Source organism: Hoplias malabaricus, chromosome 4 (genome assembly GCF_029633855.1).
Source record: "Hoplias malabaricus isolate fHopMal1 chromosome 4, fHopMal1.hap1, whole genome shotgun sequence".
Classification (NCBI taxonomy): Eukaryota; Metazoa; Chordata; class Actinopteri; order Characiformes; family Erythrinidae; genus Hoplias; species Hoplias malabaricus.
The window spans coordinates 72,146,902-72,165,851 of record NC_089803.1 but is presented as its reverse complement, the minus strand read 5'-3'; the positions used below and the strand labels follow the sequence as shown (position 1 = coordinate 72,165,851).

Below are 18,950 nucleotides of genomic sequence, written 5' to 3'. Positions count from 1 at the left end.
AATCCTCAACAACCAGAACCAGGAATCTCTCCATCTCTAAGTTTACAGGTCAATGCCTTTCTGTAGCTTCACATCGTCCTCCACTCCTCTCTCCACAGGAGAAAACCAGGCCACAGCGCCCTCTGCTGTTCGTAAACATCATCACAGGATTTTAAAGGTGCAGTCCGTCATTTTACCTCCAGAAATTAGTAAACAAGGATCAAACTCTGGACTTGTGGTCAGATTTAACAAACACTGGAGAATAAGAGCAGGTCTGAGATTACACCCCCCAGGTCTGTGCTAATGTACAGTCTTTTTTATTTTCTGCAGAAAAATACATACAGCAGTTTATAAATAAATAAATAAATACAGAGTGTGTCTCAGCTCTGCAGACAGTTAAAGAGGACAGAAGGGGGCAGATGGGGCCCGTGGAGGACGAGGGACAGAACCTGTCCAAAAGTCCCTCTGAACTGTGGACAGTTCACACACTCACCCAGTCACTCATACACACAACCTGTGGACAGTTCACACACTCATCCAGTCACACACACACAACCTGTGGACAGTTCAAACACACTCACACACACACACACACACACTCACACACACACACACACACACACACAAACCTGTGAAGTATCAGTCACTCTCCGTTCATAAACCTCTGGCGACGCCCTGAAGGTGGCGATATTGCACGGGGTCCCGGGGCTGTAAGGGTTAATCCCGAAGGCAGGTAAAACAAAAGGAAAAACAGAATCAGGACAGAGATGTTAAAGTCCTCTTTTATTTTTCTCTTTGACTTTTCCACAGAGTCTCCATCCATTTATAACAGAAAACAGAGAGAGAGAGAGAGAAACAGACAGAGACACACACACAGAGAAAGAGAGACAGAGAGAGAGAGAGAGGGAGAAAGAGTGAGAGAGGAGGGAGAGAGAGAGAGTGTGTGTGTGTGAGAGAGAGAGAGAGAGAGAGAGAGAGAGAGAGAGAGAGAGAAGAGGGAGGGAGAGAGAGAGAGAAGAGGGAGGGAGAGAGAGAGAGAGAGAAGAGGGAGGGAGGGAGAGAGAGAGAGAGAGAAGAGGGAGGGAGGGAGAGAGAGAGAGGAGGGAGGGAGAGAGAGAGAGAGAAACAGACAGAGACACACAGAGAAAGAGAGACAGACAGACAGAGAAACAGACAGACAGAGAGAGAGAGAGAGGGAGAAAGAGTGAGAGAGGAGAGAGAGAGAGAGAGGGAGAAAGAGTGAGAGAGGAGGGAGAGAGAGAGAGTGTGTGAGAGAGAGAGAGAGAAGAGGGAGGGAGAGAGAGAGAGAAAGAGAAGAGGGAGGGAGAGAGAGAGAGAGAGAGAAGAGGGAGGGAGGGAGAGAGAGAGAGGGAGGGAGAGAGAGAGAGAGAGAAGAGGGAGGGAGAGAGAGAGAGAGGAGGGAGGGAGAGAGAGAGAGGGAGAGAGAGAGAGGTATGAGTAAAGTAAAAAAATACAAAAATAAACAAAGAAACAAAAAAAGTTGGAGATATAAATATGAGTTGAAGGAAATTAATGATTTATTTGGTATTTTTAAGTATTTTTAATTTATTCAGGAGGAATAAAACACCTCACAGACACATGCATCAATGACGTTTCAAAATAAAAGCCATGTTCTCCAAAGCAGCCTGGAGTTTTCTCCTAAAATAAAATAAAACTTAAAAAAAACCCTGTTTTAGCAGTGGTATACTGCAGAGACTTTTATTCTATTAAAGTGACCATTCAACAACACATTTCATGAACATTTGTGTTAAGGGGGACTTTTATTTTTCAGAACCCTTCTTCAAGATCTCACTGTAACTTAATGAATTAATCACAGAATAATCCATTAATTATTTAAAATAAAAATAAAAGTCGTCTACTGCATTAAATTTGCTTTTTAAAAAATACAAACTGTAAATATTATATTGTGCTCTGATCTTTCCAGTGGTCGTCCATCAATAATAATCAATACTTACATTGATCATATTTATCCATCTGTCAATCTGCATGGCAGTACAAGAGGCTGATCAATAATCTATATTCAATAATCTATAATCAATAATCTGAGATTCTAGTGAATAACAGAATGTTTTTCAAATTAAAGGCATAAATGTGATTTAAAAGCGGCTGTTTTTAAAATGAATAATACGTTTAATCTGCGTCAGAAACGCTCTGAGTTAAAAGGCAGTGTAGAAAATTTCATAATAGAAGTCTCCTTTAAATCTCACTGAAAGTTAATTTCTATAAACTCCAGTCTAAAACCCAGACTAAAGTGTGTGTGTCGGGCGGCGTGCTTTTAAACTCGTATAGTGTGATTTATGAGCCCCTCCAACTGTTTTTAAATCAATATCGTGAATCATTTGTTTAAACTCATTCAAATAAAGCCTCCCCCCGGCGGAGCACCTGGAGGAGACCCACACAGACACAGGGAGAACACACCTCACTCCTCACAGAGAGTGTTACACAGGGTTTATATCAGGTTCTGTGTTAGTTAATTGTTTATTCTGACACTGAAACATGTTTTTGACACAAACGAAAAAAGATGAAATCTTTAAATGCTGTTAAATATAATTATTAATAAACTTATTAAATTTACTCTAAATCAGATCAGAGACTGATGCACGACTGTGTTTATCATCACTGTAAATATTTTAATAATTAAAGTCTCTAAGCAGTAGATAAACACTGTGAACAACAGTAAACAAGTCTTTTTTTTTTTATCAAAAAATCTACAAATGTTTTTGGGGCCAGTCACCACTAGGGGGCAGTGAGAGCGAAGAGGCCGTTTACGCTGTTTACGGCAACGCTAAGTTATTAATGGACGTTGAACTCGATCAAAGGCCCAATGTTTGTGCAGAGGTTTTCTCTCTGTGAGGATTTGATGGATACAGCCTCCACATGAACATCACCATGATGTTGGGGGGGTTACTCACGTCACCTGGCAGTGGTTTTAATCTTGTGGCTGATCTGGAACGTTGTGTTTTACTGAGTTGGAACTACCTCTGATTTTAGTGACTGCTGCTTTAAACTGGAACACACTTTTAGAGGACGTCAGCTCTGAGGGTTTAGTACTTTAAAGGAACACTGTATTTTATTATTATTATTATATTTGCTCCTGGAGCGCCCCCTAGTGTAATTCATTTTTACAGCACTGTCCTGAAATCAGAAGGGAGTGAGAGGGAAGAGTGCTAGATTCCTACCCTCCTCTAAAGGTTAGTTGCATAGTGCAGTTTCTGGAGTAACGGCAGCAGGGCTCTATTCTGTCGGTTACAGCTCAGTGGAGCATCACAAGAATTTTGAAGCTGTGATTTTAAGATATAAATATTACATAGGGTTCCTTTAAACGTGTGTTTTTGTTTTCTCCTGATTTTCCGCCTACGTTTACAGACCTGTGTTTGTTATATTTTTTTACTTGCTGTAAAAGTGTGAGGGGGGGGGGGAGCGAAATTAAAATACTGACCTTGTTCCATTGGTTCCTAAAAATGTACAGAATTTATAGGAACAATACAAACAAACGTTAAGCTTGTTTTTATCTTAAACACGGTTCTGTTCGAGCGACAGGGTGTGTTTCACTGCTTTATTTTTCTGAGTTAAATATAATATCAGGGCTTTTATTTTGCCGTTTTCTATGATTTAGTATCAGTTTAAAGACGAGGTGATGGTTGAGAATTTCAGTGGCATTTAGCAATTAAACTTAATGTAAAAACAAAGACATTGAAAGCAGATACTTCACACTTTTTCCCTCAAAAATATCATTCAAACTTTGCTAACTCCACTCCTGATTTATATTTGTACATTTTTGGTCGTTGTGTAAATCTGACAATATTTATATTTAATATTTATATATTTGATAAATCTCTGAAGCAGATGATGCCAATCCACTGCTAATCCACTCTCAGCATCGATGCTTAGCCTTGCCCCCGACGTCAGAGAGAAAACCAACACACGGTGAGAATACGGTGGCCCAGAGACTCAATAAACACAGAGTTTAAGAAACAAACACAGGTACTGTCTGTCACACGGGGTTCCTCTGCTCCAACCTCGGAGATGCCCCAGTCATCCGTAAGCGGGAGACCCTCGCTCTCTGGGTATCACAGCGGATCTGAGCAGTTAGCGTTCTCCTCCACGCGTGGTTTTAGCAGCGGTGCGCTCGTCTGTGTTGTGGCTCTGCTCCTAGTGTAGCGTCATTACGTTCCTGTCTTTAATGCTGAATATGTTCTCTTCTCTGTGGTGTTTTGAACCTCGGGGCCATCGTAGGTTTCAGATAAACATAAGTATGACGTCTCTTCATCTCCGCTCATTAAAAACACCGCTGTTGTATCTTTACTCGGATTAATCCTGGATTAGAAATATCTCTGAATGTGATTCAAATAAAACACGTTTTAATCCTAATCTTAATCCTGAAGAGTCTGAGTGGTGACTAATCCCAGGATTTCTCAGAACAACCAGCTCAGTTTAACCTGAAGGAGCTGAAGGACTTTCCCAGGCTTAAGTTACACAGCAAACTACGCTATCTTCGTTAGCCAGATAATCGTAGCCCGGATCTCTAACTCTGAGCTGAAGTTATCTGGATAAAGACAACAAGCTTCTGGATTAAATAAAAAAACAAGGAAAAATTCCCTTAATTTTTGGTTGAAAACTACAGTCAAAAATAAAGAAAAAAACAAACAAACAGAAAAACACTTCAGTTTCACAAGAAACCACTGTATTTTTGGGGAGTTTTAAAATTCTGCACAATTTTCACCAAATGTGTTTGAACTCTGACAGACAGCGTGTAACAAAGGTTTAGCTCCAAATTAGCATCTCTCTCTCACACACACACACACACACACACACACACACACAGGGATTAAGTATTAAATGACAGGCGTGTGGACAGTGATGAAAATGCCTGAAACCTTTGGGACAGAGGCTGGACACTGATCTTCGAACAAAACACGGACACTTTTCAAGTAGAACTTCAACATTCATCAAGGCCTTGTCTCGGGACGAATCAGACGAACGTCAGACAGGAGCACGAGGACAACTCGGACACACGTCAGATGGAAGTATCAGGACGAATCAGACAGACGTAAGGCAGGAGTATCGGGACAAAGCGGAGGGAAAGGGACCCGTCGCTGCACGACCCCGTGTCTGCAGGAGCAGGACAGACGCGTTCCTGACTTTGGACTGGGTCTGGGTCGTGATCCCGGAGTGGTTCTGGTGGGACAGGGACAGGGAAGGAGACGGAGACGGAGACAGAGACGGAGACAGGGGGCTCTGGTTTTGTCCCGACAGCAGGAGAGAGCAGATGAAAGGCTGGGAAAGGGCTGTTGTTGCATATATATGTGTTTTATTGGAAAGGGCTGATTATAAAAAGAGGAGTAAAGCTGTGCATGATGCTGATGATCGGACGGTGAGATTAGAGCTTTGACAGAGTTGGGTTTAACTGGACCGAACCGGGTTTAAACGCTGATTTGGGGTCAGTTGGTCAGAGTGCTGGACGCTCTGAAGTACGACAGGAATTTGAAGCACAGACTCACGACGAAATACCAGATATTCCTCGCCATCTGAGAGCGAGCGATAAACACTCGCCAAATAAACACCAGCAGCAGGGTGTTGAAGGTGTAGCGGATGTTTCTCAACCTGTGAGAGAGAGAGAGAGAGAGAGGGAGGGAGGGCGAGAGAGAGAGAGAGAGGGAGGGGAGGGGGCGGGAGAGGGAGAAAGAGAGGGTGAGAAAAATGGAAAAAGAAATTAAATATTTTAGTCAAGGCAAATTTTATTTCACAAAAAATCACATACATTCAACAATTACAAACACAACTGCCGTGTTTGTGTGTGTGTATGTGTATGAGTGTGTATGTGTGTGTGTGTGTGTATGAGTGTGTGTGTGTGTGTGTGTGAGTGTGTATGTGTGTGAGTGTGTGTGTGTTTGTTTATATTACATGGTGGGGTCCGCAACCTGTTAGCACACTCACGGTGTGGGGACCAAAAACATGGTGGGGACCGGTTTGCTGGTCCCCACAATGTTTTCAGCCAAAATGGGTCAGCTGACTCAGGAGGCCATGCTGATATGGGTGGTGCAGTTTTTTTTTTGGCCCCCATGCTTCACACAAACCTGACAGCCGTGTGTCTCATCTGTGTGTGACTCTGCTCACCACGCCCCCGGTGGCACTCGGTGGTATTGCATGAACACACAGATCGTGGGGGTCCGTACACACTTCACTACTGCGTCTACGCAACACTGACAGTGACTCATATTAAATGAACTAGGGTCCTTTAAACACTGCATTAATGGCTCCTTCTCCAAGGTAAACACAAATAAAACACCGTACACAACTAGTTAGTCTTTTAAACATAGAAAATAATCTTAACAAGAAATGTACATGGACATACATTTAGTTACAAAATATTAATCCTGGTGTAGTATATTGTAAGTTAGTGAGGAGGCGAATTAAATTGTTTAAATTAAAACTTTTAGTTCAAACATCAGCGTTATAAAGTCTTTAATGGTGACACGTTCAAGAGTAAAATTCATATACGTGTAAATATAGTCCTCTCTTTATGTATTAAAATAGCTCAGCCGAACATTTGGTTGAAGATAATGGCTCTGTGTAATGGAAGCGAATATAAAATGGCGGTTTGTAGTTTTCACCGTTCTACATTGAATGAAGGAAAAGCAACTCGGAACTACAAAGGAACTACACTTCCCATAATCCCTCTGTTCCACGAAGAGTCTGCGGGGTCGTGCACAGGACGAGCTGAAAGGTAATAAACGGCTTAAATATATGGCTTTACTCGGTAATGTAACGCTTATTTTAGTCGTATTTATGTGTGTATATAGAGAGAATGGGAGTTATTAAGCTGTTTTAAATGTTTTAAAGGGCTATATTTCCGTGCGAGAGTAGTGCAGAGAGAAAGAGGCTCTTAAATGTGACGTTAACAACAGCTTTCGTGCTTTAGCTAACGTTATACTGGATATAGAGAGAATATTCGGCTGGTTTTGTAAAATGAAGTTTTTAAAGGACTCTGTTTCCATGAATGCGTGTTGGAGACAGAGAGACAGTTACTTCAGCTGTTTACATTATAGAGGCCAGTTAGAGGCAAGTGTTTAAGGTGACGCTTCATTTGTAAATGTTTAATATCGAGAGTAAACATGATATTTTATTAGAATCATATAATCAGAGTTTTATTAAAACTGTATTTTCAGTGCATTCACTTGAGAGAGAAAGACAGACGTGAAAGTTAAATTAGTGCCAATATGTGGGTTTTTGTAATTAGTTTAAATCATGTAAAATTGCTTTGAGATGTTAAAAATCTGCAAATCTAAAACAATGTGTTTGACAGTGTAGCCTATGATTATATTTGCAACTCCTTCATTTGAAAGTCAGTGAGCATTTGGTGTGTACTATAAGCCTGACTTGCTTGTAACATTTGGTTTGTTTGTATTCGTTTACTTTTAGGGAGAGAGAGATTTTGGAGAGGGAGACAGCAGAAGCCGGAAAGAGGAAAAGGGAAAGATCTGGGAGGAGAAAAAGGAGAGTAATGCACTGACCCCTCGACTGATCTGCATCTAAGCTCAGAATACGAGAACTGTTTATTCACATTTAGATGTGTACTTACAGTAAGTGAGTGAATGAATTACTGTGTTCCTCCATAGCTCCAGACTAACCTTAACATGCTCCCTATTCTCCTCACAAACATTCATCAGTTCCTCAAAGAATCATCTCTTCATTAGTCTGCACAATACCTTCTACATTCATTATCATCCTAACATGCTGTACATCCTCACATCCTGTTCCTCTCTCATCTCGCCAGTCCATACATGTCTTTTATTCTAACCTCACTATCCATATTCTCATACAACTTTTCATGTGCATTTTCCCTAGCCTTTGTCACTTCTCCGTTTGCTTGATGCTGCATTTTTTTTGTATTTCTTTAGACATCTCTCTTGAGATTCCAATTCTATTTTGTCGACCACTTCCTTCTTAAGATTTCCTGCATGATCTCCTCATTCCAGCCTCCCAAGTCTCCTCCCTTCCTTCCTCTGTCCATACAAGAAAACACAGTACCTGTAGCCGATTCCCTCACTGCTTTTGCAGTCTCTGCCCATCTGTCCATCACCTCGTCCACCCCACCTAGCATCTGCCTCACCTGCTCCCTGAATCACACACCGTACTGTTCTTACTTTAACGTCCACCATCTGATCTGTGATTTAGCCCTCACCCACTTCCTTTTCTTCACCTCCAAATACATCCTACCTACCACCACCGTCTGATGCTGCCTTGCTATACTTCACCCCTGCCACCACCTTACAGTCACTAAATTACTTCAGGTTGCTTCGCCTGCATAAAACATAGTCCACATGTGTAGACCTTCCTCCACTCTTAAATGTCACCCTATGCTCTTCCTTCTTCTGAAAATAAGTATTTACTACTGCCATTTGCATTTTTTGGGGCAAATTCTACCACCATATCATCTACCTCTCTCCTTTTACCAGTCATAGTGCTAACGTTCAGTGTTTCCACTCTCACCTCCACCTTCCTCACCCTCTTCTTTATTTTGTTCTTGTTCCCCCTCTCCTTCTCCTCCTGTGACCAACAGTATCCCAATTTCCACTGGTACACTGGCAGGAAACAATCCCAATGGTGGACGTTGTTAACTCGGGCCTTCTCTGATCCGATATGGAACTCTTGTTAGTGATCTGCATTGTTAATTTGACATAGTTTATACAAAAGATAATCTTTCTGACACAACCTTCCCTATGTATACACGCTTGGGACCAGCATTACAATGCAATGTATTTCAGTGGCTAGGTTATGATTTGTCTGCCTACATTTACGCATATTCTGAGTTTCAGGAGGACAGTACAATTGAGACGGAGGAGAGTGAAAGCACTTGATGAAGCAGCACAGAATATCATCAGTGCCACTATCAACACCAATGTATTGGAAGGTATCTCTAAACTCATCTAAAGGTAATTCTAGTATAATCTTTTCTTCAAGATTAAATTGTGCATTATGTTTTTTTTTTTTTTTGCCTGTATAGTTCACTTAATGTTTTAAATTAGCAGCCTTTAAGCAGTTGTAGAGTAGTTATTTGTAATATAAGGAGTACTGGTAAAATTCAGCTTTTTATTTTTATTTTCTGCTAAATGCTAATGTGTTTTTAAAACTTTTCAATTTTTGAACTGAAGCTAGGTTATGCATAATATGTAGATTAAAATAAAAGATTGTGTATTCATTAAATTACACTGATAGTCTCATTTGTGGTTACCAAATATTTCATATTAAATTGTGATATTTCATTAACTGAAGGCTGTTTTACTGTTGTTTGAAATCTCTGTAGAAGGCATGCGAGGACACCGCTGACACGATGGACATGGTAGAACAAACCCACTGAGCTTCCGGTCCTGTGCTCAGCGCTGGAGCTCCGTCCTCTGACTTGGCGGTATTTAAAAAGGTTTCATATACATATAGTCACTGAAATAGGTTTTAGTGAGGCAGGTCACTGTGGTCAGTTGAAGTTAATTTCTCTGGTACAAAATTGTGATAGTTCATTGCTTTTGGGTGAGGCCTTAGGGATGGTACTGGTTACACATACGTTGTGGGGACCCTCTCAGGACGGAAGTATTGAAAAGGTTTTGGTCAAATGTGCACACACACACTGTCAGGTCTTGCATAGTGGGGTCCCCGTTTAGGGAGAAACACCTACTAAAGCAGTACACGCACAGGTCAATATACAGACAGTTTATCTGAACTACAGTGTACATTACCCCATGACTGATGTCACTGAGGGTCTAGTTTGAATTTGTTATTATTTTCTTTTCTGACACAGCTCTTTAAGCTTATATTAGTGACACACACTGTCAGGTCTAGCATAGTGGGGTCCCCGTTTAGGGAGACACACCTACTAAAGCAGTACACTCACAGGTCAATATACAGACAGTTTATCTGAACTACAGTGTACATTACCTCATGACTGATGTCACTGAGGGTCTAGTTTGAATTTGTTATTATTTTCTTTTCTGACACAGCTCTTTAAGCTTATATTAGTGACACACACTGTCAGGTCTAGCATAGTGGGGTCCCCGTTTAGGGAGAAACACCTACTAAAGCAGTACACTCACAGGTCAATATACAGACAGTTTATCTGAACTACAGTGTACATTACCCCATGACTGATGTCACTGAGGGTCTAGTTTAAATTTGTTATTATTTTCTTTTCTGACACAGCTCTTTAAGCTTATATTAGTGACACACACTGTCAGGTCTAGCATAGAGGGGTCCCCTTCTAGGGAGACACTCCTACTATAGCAGTACACTCACAGGTCAATATACAGACAGCGTTTCTGAACTACACTGTACATTAGCTCATGACTGATGTCACTGAGAGTTTAGTTTGAATTTGTTATTATTTTCTTTTCTGACACAGCGCTTTAAGCTTATATTAGTTACACACACTGTCAGGTCTTGCATAGTGGGGTCCCAGTTTAGGGAGACACACCTACTAAAGCAGTACACTCACAGGTCAATATACAGACAGTTTATCTGAACTACAGTGTACATTACCCCATGACTGATGTCACTGAGGGTTTAGTTTGAATTTGTTATTATTTTCTTTTCTGACACAGCGCTTTAAGCTTATATTAGTTACACACACTGTCAGGTCTTGCATAGTGGGGTCCCCGTTTAGGGAGAAACACCTACTAAAGCAGTACACGCACAGGTCAATATACAGACAGTTTATCTGAACTACAGTGTACATTACCCCATGACTGATGTCACTGAGGGTCTAGTTTGAATTTGTTATTATTTTCTTTTCTGACACAGCTCTTTAAGCTTATATTAGTTACACACACTGTCAGGTCTTGCATAGTGGGGTCCCCGTTTAGGGAGAAACACCTACTAAAGCAGTACACGCACAGGTCAATATACAGACAGTTTATCTGAACTACAGTGTACATTACCCCATGACTGATGTCACTGAGGGTCTAGTTTGAATTTGTTATTATTTTCTTTTCTGACACAGCTCTTTAAGCTTATATTAGTGACACACACTGTCAGGTCTAGCATAGAGGGGTCCCCTTCTAGGGAGACACTCCTACTATAGCAGTACACTCACAGGTCAATATACAGACAGCGTTTCTGAACTACACTGTACATTACCTCATGACTGATGTCACTAAGGGTTTACTTTGATTTTGTTATTATTTTCTTTTCTGACACAGCGCTTTAAGCTTGTATTAGTGACACACACTGTCAGGTCTAGCCTAGTGGGGTCCCTGTTTAGGGAGACACTCCTACTAAAGCAGTACACTCACATGTCAATATACAGACAGTTTATCTGAATTACAGTGTACATTACCTCATGACTGATGTCACTGAGGGTCTAATTTGAATTTGTTATTATTTTCTTTTCTGACACAGCTCTTTCAGGTTATATTAGTGACACACACTGTCAGGTCTAGCATAGAGGGATCCCCTTCTAGGGAGACACTCCTACTATAGCAGTACACTCACAGGTCAATATACAGGCAGCGTTTCTGAACTACAGTGTACGTTACCTTATGACTGATGTCACTGAGGGTCTAGTTTAAAATGGTTATTTACTTTTCTGATTCAGCTCTTTCAGGTTGTATTGGCGGTTGTATTGGTGGTATAATCTGAAATTGTTACTTGTGTCAGGACAAATGTGTCTTACGTTTTTTAATACCATGGTGTATCCATGTCAAGTCAATTTGACTCAGCAATTGTTTAACTGATGAGAGATTAAACATGTTGTAAAATGTATTGCACTTTAAATACTAATGTATTTGTGTGTGGTGTTCACCGAAATGTTTTACTGTTGTTTGAAATCTCTGTAGAAGGCATGAGAGGACACCGCTGACACGATGGACATGGTAGAACAAACCCACTGAGCTTCCGGTCCTGTGCTCAGCGCTGGAGCGCCGTCCTCTGACTTGGAGGTATTTAAAAAGGTTTCATGTCCATATAGTCACTGAAATAGGTTTTAGTGAGGCAGGTCACTGTGGTCAGTTGAAGTTAATTTCTCTGGTACAAAATTGTGATAGTTCATTGCTTTTGGGTGAGGCCTTAGGGATGGTACTGGTTACACACACTTTCAGGCCTTACGTTGTGGGGACCCTCTCAGGACGGAACTATTGAAAAGGTTTTGGTCAAATGTGCACACACACACCGTCAGGTCTAGCATAGTGGGGTCCCCGTTTAAGGAGAAACACCTACTAAAGCAGTACACTCACAGGTCAATATACAGACAGCGTTTCTGAACTACACTGTACATTACCTCATGACTGATGTCACTGAGTGTCTAGTTTGAATTTGTTATTATTTTCTTTTCTGACACAGCTCTTTAAGCTTATATTAGTGACACACACTGTCAGGTCTAGCATAGAGGGGTCCCATACTAGGGAGACACTCCTACTACAGCAGTACACTCACAGGTCAATATACAGACAGCGTTTCTGAACTACAGTGTACATTACCCCATGATTGATGTCACTGAGGGTCTAGTTTGAATTTGTTATTATTTTCTTTTCTGACACAGCGCTTTAAGCTTATATTAGTGACACACACTGTCAGGTCTTGCATAGTGGGGTCCCCGTTTAGGTAGAAACACCTACTAAAGCAGTACACTCACAGGTCAATATACAGACAGTTTATCTGAACTACAGTGTACATTACCCCATGACTGATGTCACTGAGGGTCTAGTTTGAATTTGTTATTATTTTCTTTTCTGACACAGCTCTTTAAGCTTATATTAATGACACACACTGTCAGGTCTAGCATAGTGGGGTCCCCTTCTAGGGAGACACTCCTACTAAAGCAGTACACTCACATGTCAATATACAGACAGTTTATCTGAATTACAGTGTACATTACCTCATGACTGATGTCACTGAGGGTCTAGTTTGAATTTGTTGTTATTTTCTTTTCTGACACAGCTCTTTAAGCTTATGTTAATGACACACACTGTCAGGTCTAGCATAGTGGGGTCCCCTTCTAGGGAGACACTCCTACTAAAGCAGTACACTCACAGGTCAATATACAGACAGTTTATCTGAACTACAGTGTACATTACCTCATGACTGATGTCACTGAGGTTCTAGTTTGAATTTGTTATTATTTTCTTTTCTGATAAAGCTCTTTAAGATTATATTAGTTACACACACTGTCAGGTCTAGCATAGTGGGGTCCCCTTCTATGGAGACACTCCTACTAAAGCAGTACACTCACAGGTCAATATACAGACAGTTTATCTGAACTACAGTGTACATTACCTCATGACTGATGTCACTGAGGTTCTAATTTGAATTTGTTATTATTTTCTTTTCTGATACAGCTCTTTAAGGTTGTATTGGTGACACACACTGTCAGGTCTAGCATAGTGGGGTCCCCTTCTAGGGAGACACTCCTACTATAGCAGTACACTCACAGGTCAATATACAGACAGCGTTTCTGAACTACAGTGTACATTACCTCATGACTGATGTCACTGAGGGTCTAGTTTGAATTTGTTATTATTTTCTTTTCTGACACAGCTCTTTAAGCTTATATTAATGACACACACTGTCAGGTCTAGCATAGTGGGGTCCCCTTCTAGGGAGACACTCCTACTAAAGCAGTACACTCACATGTCAATATACAGACAGTTTATCTGAATTACAGTGTACATTACCTCATGACTGATGTCACTGAGGGTCTAGTTTGAATTTGTTATTATTTTCTTTTCTGACACAGCTCTTTAAGCTTATATTAATGACACACACTGTCAGGTCCAGCATAGTGGAGTCCCCTTCTAGGGAGACACTCCTACTAAAGCAGTACACTCACAGGTCAATATACAGACAGTTTATCTGAACTACAGTGTTCATTACCTCATGACTGATGTCACTGAGGTTCTAGTTTGAATTTGTTATTATTTTCTTTTCTGATAAAGCTCTTTAAGATTATATTAGTTACACACACTGTCAGGTCTAGCATAGTGGGGTCCCCTTCTATGGAGACACTCCTACTAAAGCAGTACACTCACAGGTCAATATACAGACAGTTTATCTGAACTACAGTGTACATTACCTCATGACTGATGTCACTGAGTTTCTAATTTGAATTTTTTATTATTTTCTTTTCTGATACAGCTCTTTAAGGTTGTAATGGTGACACACACTGTCAGGTCTAGCATAGAAGGGTCCCCTTCTAGGGAGACACTCCTACTATAGCAGTACACTCACATCTCAATATATAGACAGCGTTTCTGAACTACACTGTACATTACCTTATGACTGATGTCACTGAGGGTCTAGTTTGAATTTGTTATTATTTTCTTTTCTGACACAGCGCTTTAAAGTTGTATTGGTGACACACACTGTCAGGTCTAGCGTCGTAGGGACCACTTCTAGGAAGACACTCCTACTACAGCAGTACACTCACAGGTCAATATACAGACAGCTTTTCTGAACTACAGTGTATGTTACCTCATGACTGGTGTCACTGAGGGTCTAGTTTGAATTTGTTATTATTTTCTTTTCTGACACAGCTCTTTCAGTTTGTATTGGTGACACACACTGTCAGGTCTAGCATCGTAGGGACCACTTCTAGGGAGACACTCCTACTATAGCAGTACACTCACAGGTCAGTATACAGACAACATTTTCTGAACTACAGTTTACGTTACAGTGTATTTCTCTAAGTAATATGCATTTTCCCTAAGTATTTTTTTTCTTTTCCACAACTGCTGACTAGATTTTCAGCTGGTTCTGATAACTCCTCCACAGCTGCCCATAGTTTTCGGCACCTGATATCGAAGTTCACATGCATGGATGCAGCAAACTTGGCTACAAATCCCATAACACCTATCTCTACTGGTCTTGCATGTGCCTGCCACCCACGTTCTGTACAGTTCCCAAACTTTGTTCGATATTTGGACACTGAAAGCCGTGTTTGGTATTGAACCAACACAGGACACCATTTATTATATTGTTTTGAGGTTAGACTGTAAAAACTTATAGTTTGAAACAGACAGAAGCTCTGCAGGTCTCCCTTAGCCAGAGGGAGGGGCAGGTACTCCACAGAACATGCTTCTCATTGGTCCTAACTTGTATTAACTGTCAATGATTTATTTATATAAATTGTAATTAGTGAAGTATTTAAAATAGTAAAGCTATAAATGTGTCCCTAAATTTGGTTTCAGAAAGTTGGCAGCTTACAATTTCATAAATCACACTGCTTATTATTATAGAAAGAATAATTGTGCACACACACTTTTACACAGGCCCACCCAAAGATCAATTTGTGGCTATGCCACTGATGTAGTTAACGTTTAGTCATAGTTCCTAGTTTGAATAAATGTAATAATATAAACTGGACTTGCTGCCACATCAGGCCATTGGTCTCGTTACACATACAAGGCTGGGGTTTGCATTCTTGCAATTTGCTGCTGATACAATTTAAATACAAAAATTCAGGTATCTCGTTTCCACCTACCACTATCACTTCTCTCATTGAAGTGTTTGTAAAATAAAATAACTGTAGTTAGTAAGGCCTACCGATTTACATAGACTTAATATATTAACTGAAATAATAAATCTTGTAAAGTACTGTATGAAAAAATATGAGAATGACACCCTGCCTTTACGATGTTTGTTGGATGTGGCCCTTGAGTAAAAGTAATTGGGGACCCCTACTCTATTATATCTCTGATAGTGCATTTCCACCAAAAAGGAACCAGAACGGTTCCAGTTCGCAAGGTGAATTTGGAACCGTTTGGTATGTTTCCATCTACACAAACTGGTTCGTGACCTAGAAAAGTTTGTTCCCAGCTGAGTTTCAAATGCAGCGTTATTGCACTGCGGAGCTTGACAGGGTAATTTACAACGTTTCAAATAAATAAATAAAAAGAAATAAAACAGGAACACGCCCTGTTTTTTTGTTTCTGGTGCTGTTTGTGTGCGATTCCATTTGTGTTGGTCAGAGCCGCAGCTCTCGGTTACATTTCTCTGCTGTTCACAAGCTCAGCAGGACGGCTCTGAACTCGGCAACATTTACACAGTATTATATCTCACTCGGGTCTGACTTCATGGTAAACAAAGAATAAATAATGACTCTAACAATGAGTCTAACAGTCTTTGGTGCTGGTGCTGTATTCAGGCACAGCGACTCCCCTGCTAATGACGTATACCTGTTTCCCCTTTAAACGTGTAGAAACGCAGCAGTTCATTGGAAAGAACCAAGGTTCCAAGAATCAGGAATGGAACCGGTCTAGGAGCCAGAGTTCTTTTGGTGAAATAGCGCTGTGATTGACAGCAACAAATCAATGTTCTGATCGGTTAAATAAACCTCACTATATGATTGGTACAGCTAAAGCTTTCCTATTGGTACATCAGTTGGCCAATCAGGGTCAAAAATTCACAACTGTGAAAAGAGATTTACACAAGCAGCAGAGAAGGTGAATGTGTGCATTTTTTGTCACATTTGGAACATAAAGCTTTGCTCTGGTGCATTTTAAAACAATACTCACAAATGTAATGGACTTTGTAACTGCTTTTGAGCAACTACATACACGAAATTTTAACTGTGCTTGAGCAACTACATACACGTAAAACTAAAATCCACAAATGTATTGGAATGCACAAATTTAAAACAACAACTACAATAATAAATTAAATTCACAAATGTGCAAAAAAGATTTGCATTTGTAAATGAAATGTTGTGAATGTGTGAATCAGTAACTTCTCAAACGGTTTAAAATGTGCAAGAGCAAACCTTTTTAAAGTTCCAAATGTGACTGGGGGAATTTTTGAATGAGATGGAAAAATCCACACATTCTCCTTCTCTGTTGCGTGTGCGAATCTCTTTTTGCAGATGCGTATTTAAGACCCTGTTTTGACGGCCAATTGATGGACCAATAGGAAATCTTTAGCTGGACCAAGCAGATTGTGAGGTTTGTTTAACCAATTGGAACATTGATTTGTTGCTGTCAACCATAGCGCTTTTCCACAAAATGAACTCAGGTCCGCGAACCGCCACGTTTCTACGGACAGCAGAGAAATGTAAACAAGAGCCGCGGCTTTGATCAACGCACATGCAATTGCGCCTAACTTCACCAGAAACGCATAAAAATGGGGCATGTTCCTGTTTTTTCCTATTATTTATTTATATGAAACGTTGTGAATGACCCTGTCAAGCTCCACTGGGCGATAACGCTGTATTTGAAGCTCTGGGCTCTTGGTTACGTTTCTCCACTGTTCACAAGGTCAGCAGGATGCCTCTGAACTCAGCCATAGTGTCTCCATTCATGACGTATTCCTGGTTCCCCTCAAAATGTGTAGAAATGCGGTGGTTCACTGGAAAGAACCAATGTTCCTAGAATCAGGAACAGAACTGGTTCAAGAACCAGAGTTCTTTTGGTGGAAAAGCGCTATGGTTGACAGCAACAAATCCGATTGGTTAAACAAACCTTGGGATCTGATTGGTCCAGCTAAAGCTTTCCTATTGGTCCATCAATTGGCCGTTAAAACAGGGTCTTTAATTTGCAACTGCAAAAAGAGATTCGCGCACACAGCAGAGAAGGCGAATGTGTGTTTTTTTCCATCTCATTCAAAAACTCCCACTGTCACATTTGGAACCTTTAAAAAAGTTTGCTCTTGCACATTTTAAGTATTTTACTGATTCACACATTCACAACATTTCATTTACAAATGCAAATCTTTTTTACACATCTGTGAATTTAAGTTATTATTATTGTAGTTGTTGTTTTAAATTTGACGTATACATTTGTGGATTTTAACGTGTATGTAGTTACTCAAACACAGTTACAAAGTCTGTTACATTTGTGAGTATTGTTTTACAAACTCAAAATTTTTTTACCCTTTTTTGACTCCGTATTTGACTCCAGAACATTAGTGCAGAGAGTACAATGCAGTAATTACAAAGATGTTAAAATACATACAGAACAGGACCAGTAGACACAACACAGACAACAGTGTAGTTCTTCTTCTCATCAGCCTATGCCTCAAATTCTCATTGATGGGAGCTTGTCTCTTCGCTCACTGTCAGTCACAAGTCTCATACTACTGGATATTTATTGGCTGTCTGCATGGCATCAGCGATTTCTGGGCAAGCTCTTGTATCACATCTTTCAGCGGTTCACACGTAGCAATCGAGATAGTGTTGATTTGCCTCTGACCTAAGGGTTGTTCCCGTGATCCCCTAAAACAGTCTTTGACAAGAAAATCGGGGCTACAATCGTGCAGTGTGATCATATATCAGGAATCCATCAAGAAACATGTAATTGAATGATATTTATGAACGTACTTGTTTTATGAATGAGATGGATTCACTCAAGTATAAAGAAATGGTAAAAAGGTACTCTACTAAGTATTAATTACACCTGTCACAAAGGGTTTTAAAAGGTGTTTAATAATTCTGAGGCAGTAGTTATTTTGGGCATTTTTTGTTGGATTGGGAGAAAACAATTTTATCTATTTAAATTGTTATTTTAATCACTTTTTGCAAAAAAACATAGCTAATAATCCTAATTTGGGGCTTGATACCATTTTGAGTGCCAATTTAGGTCTGTTTTCTCTTTTGCATGTTGTAAGAAAAACAGCCTTATTAAATCATGCAATTTGTGCCAAAAAAGATGTTGGTAAAAGAGAAATTTTTATTAAAATTTAGGCATAGGAAAATTTCCTTTGAGATATATATATATATATATTTTTTTTTTTTGTCACCTAGGTCCAGTGAATTCCATGGAGTGGAGAAGCTCATGTTGATGGAAAGTTCCTGGAAAGCTGTTTGTTCACTGTATACATCTGAAACAGTGGGCTCTTAAACCTGTCTCTGCAATGTTGTGATGTGATTTATATTGTTTTAAAGGTTCTGTTTTCAGACTTGATCAAAGGTCTCTCGGACCAGGCAGTTTTGATAGGAACACCTTGTGTCTATACTCACTGTTCATTTCATCAGCTCC

General features: G+C 40.1%; 1 protein-coding gene and 1 long non-coding RNA gene across 3 annotated transcripts in view; one reads left to right on the top strand and one right to left on the bottom strand.

Annotated features, from left to right (window-relative positions):
* Positions 1–1,406: 1,406 nt before the first annotated feature.
* The window catches only part of si:dkey-97m3.1 (fatty acyl-CoA reductase 1), a 48,790-nt gene continuing 31,246 nt past the window's right edge, over positions 1,407–18,950 (bottom strand). The window contains exon 12 of the mRNA XM_066669335.1: positions 1,407–5,604. Coding sequence (XP_066525432.1) covers positions 5,442–5,604 — 163 coding nt within the window. The 3' untranslated portion in view covers positions 1,407–5,441. The remainder of the gene's footprint in view (positions 5,605–18,950) is intronic.
* Positions 7,813–18,950, top strand: part of LOC136695571 (uncharacterized) — a 12,030-nt gene continuing 892 nt past the window's right edge. Inside the window, exons 1-4 of one of the 2 annotated variants that reach the window (XR_010802308.1) lie at positions 7,813–8,936; positions 9,308–9,409; positions 11,826–11,927; positions 18,716–18,950. The exon at positions 18,716–18,950 is cut by the window's right edge and continues 892 nt beyond it. This is a non-coding gene — a long non-coding RNA (uncharacterized lncRNA). Of the gene's footprint in view, positions 8,937–9,307; positions 9,410–11,825; positions 11,928–14,516; positions 14,587–18,715 lie in introns of those variants that run through there. The other variant, XR_010802307.1, reaches the window with a different exon arrangement.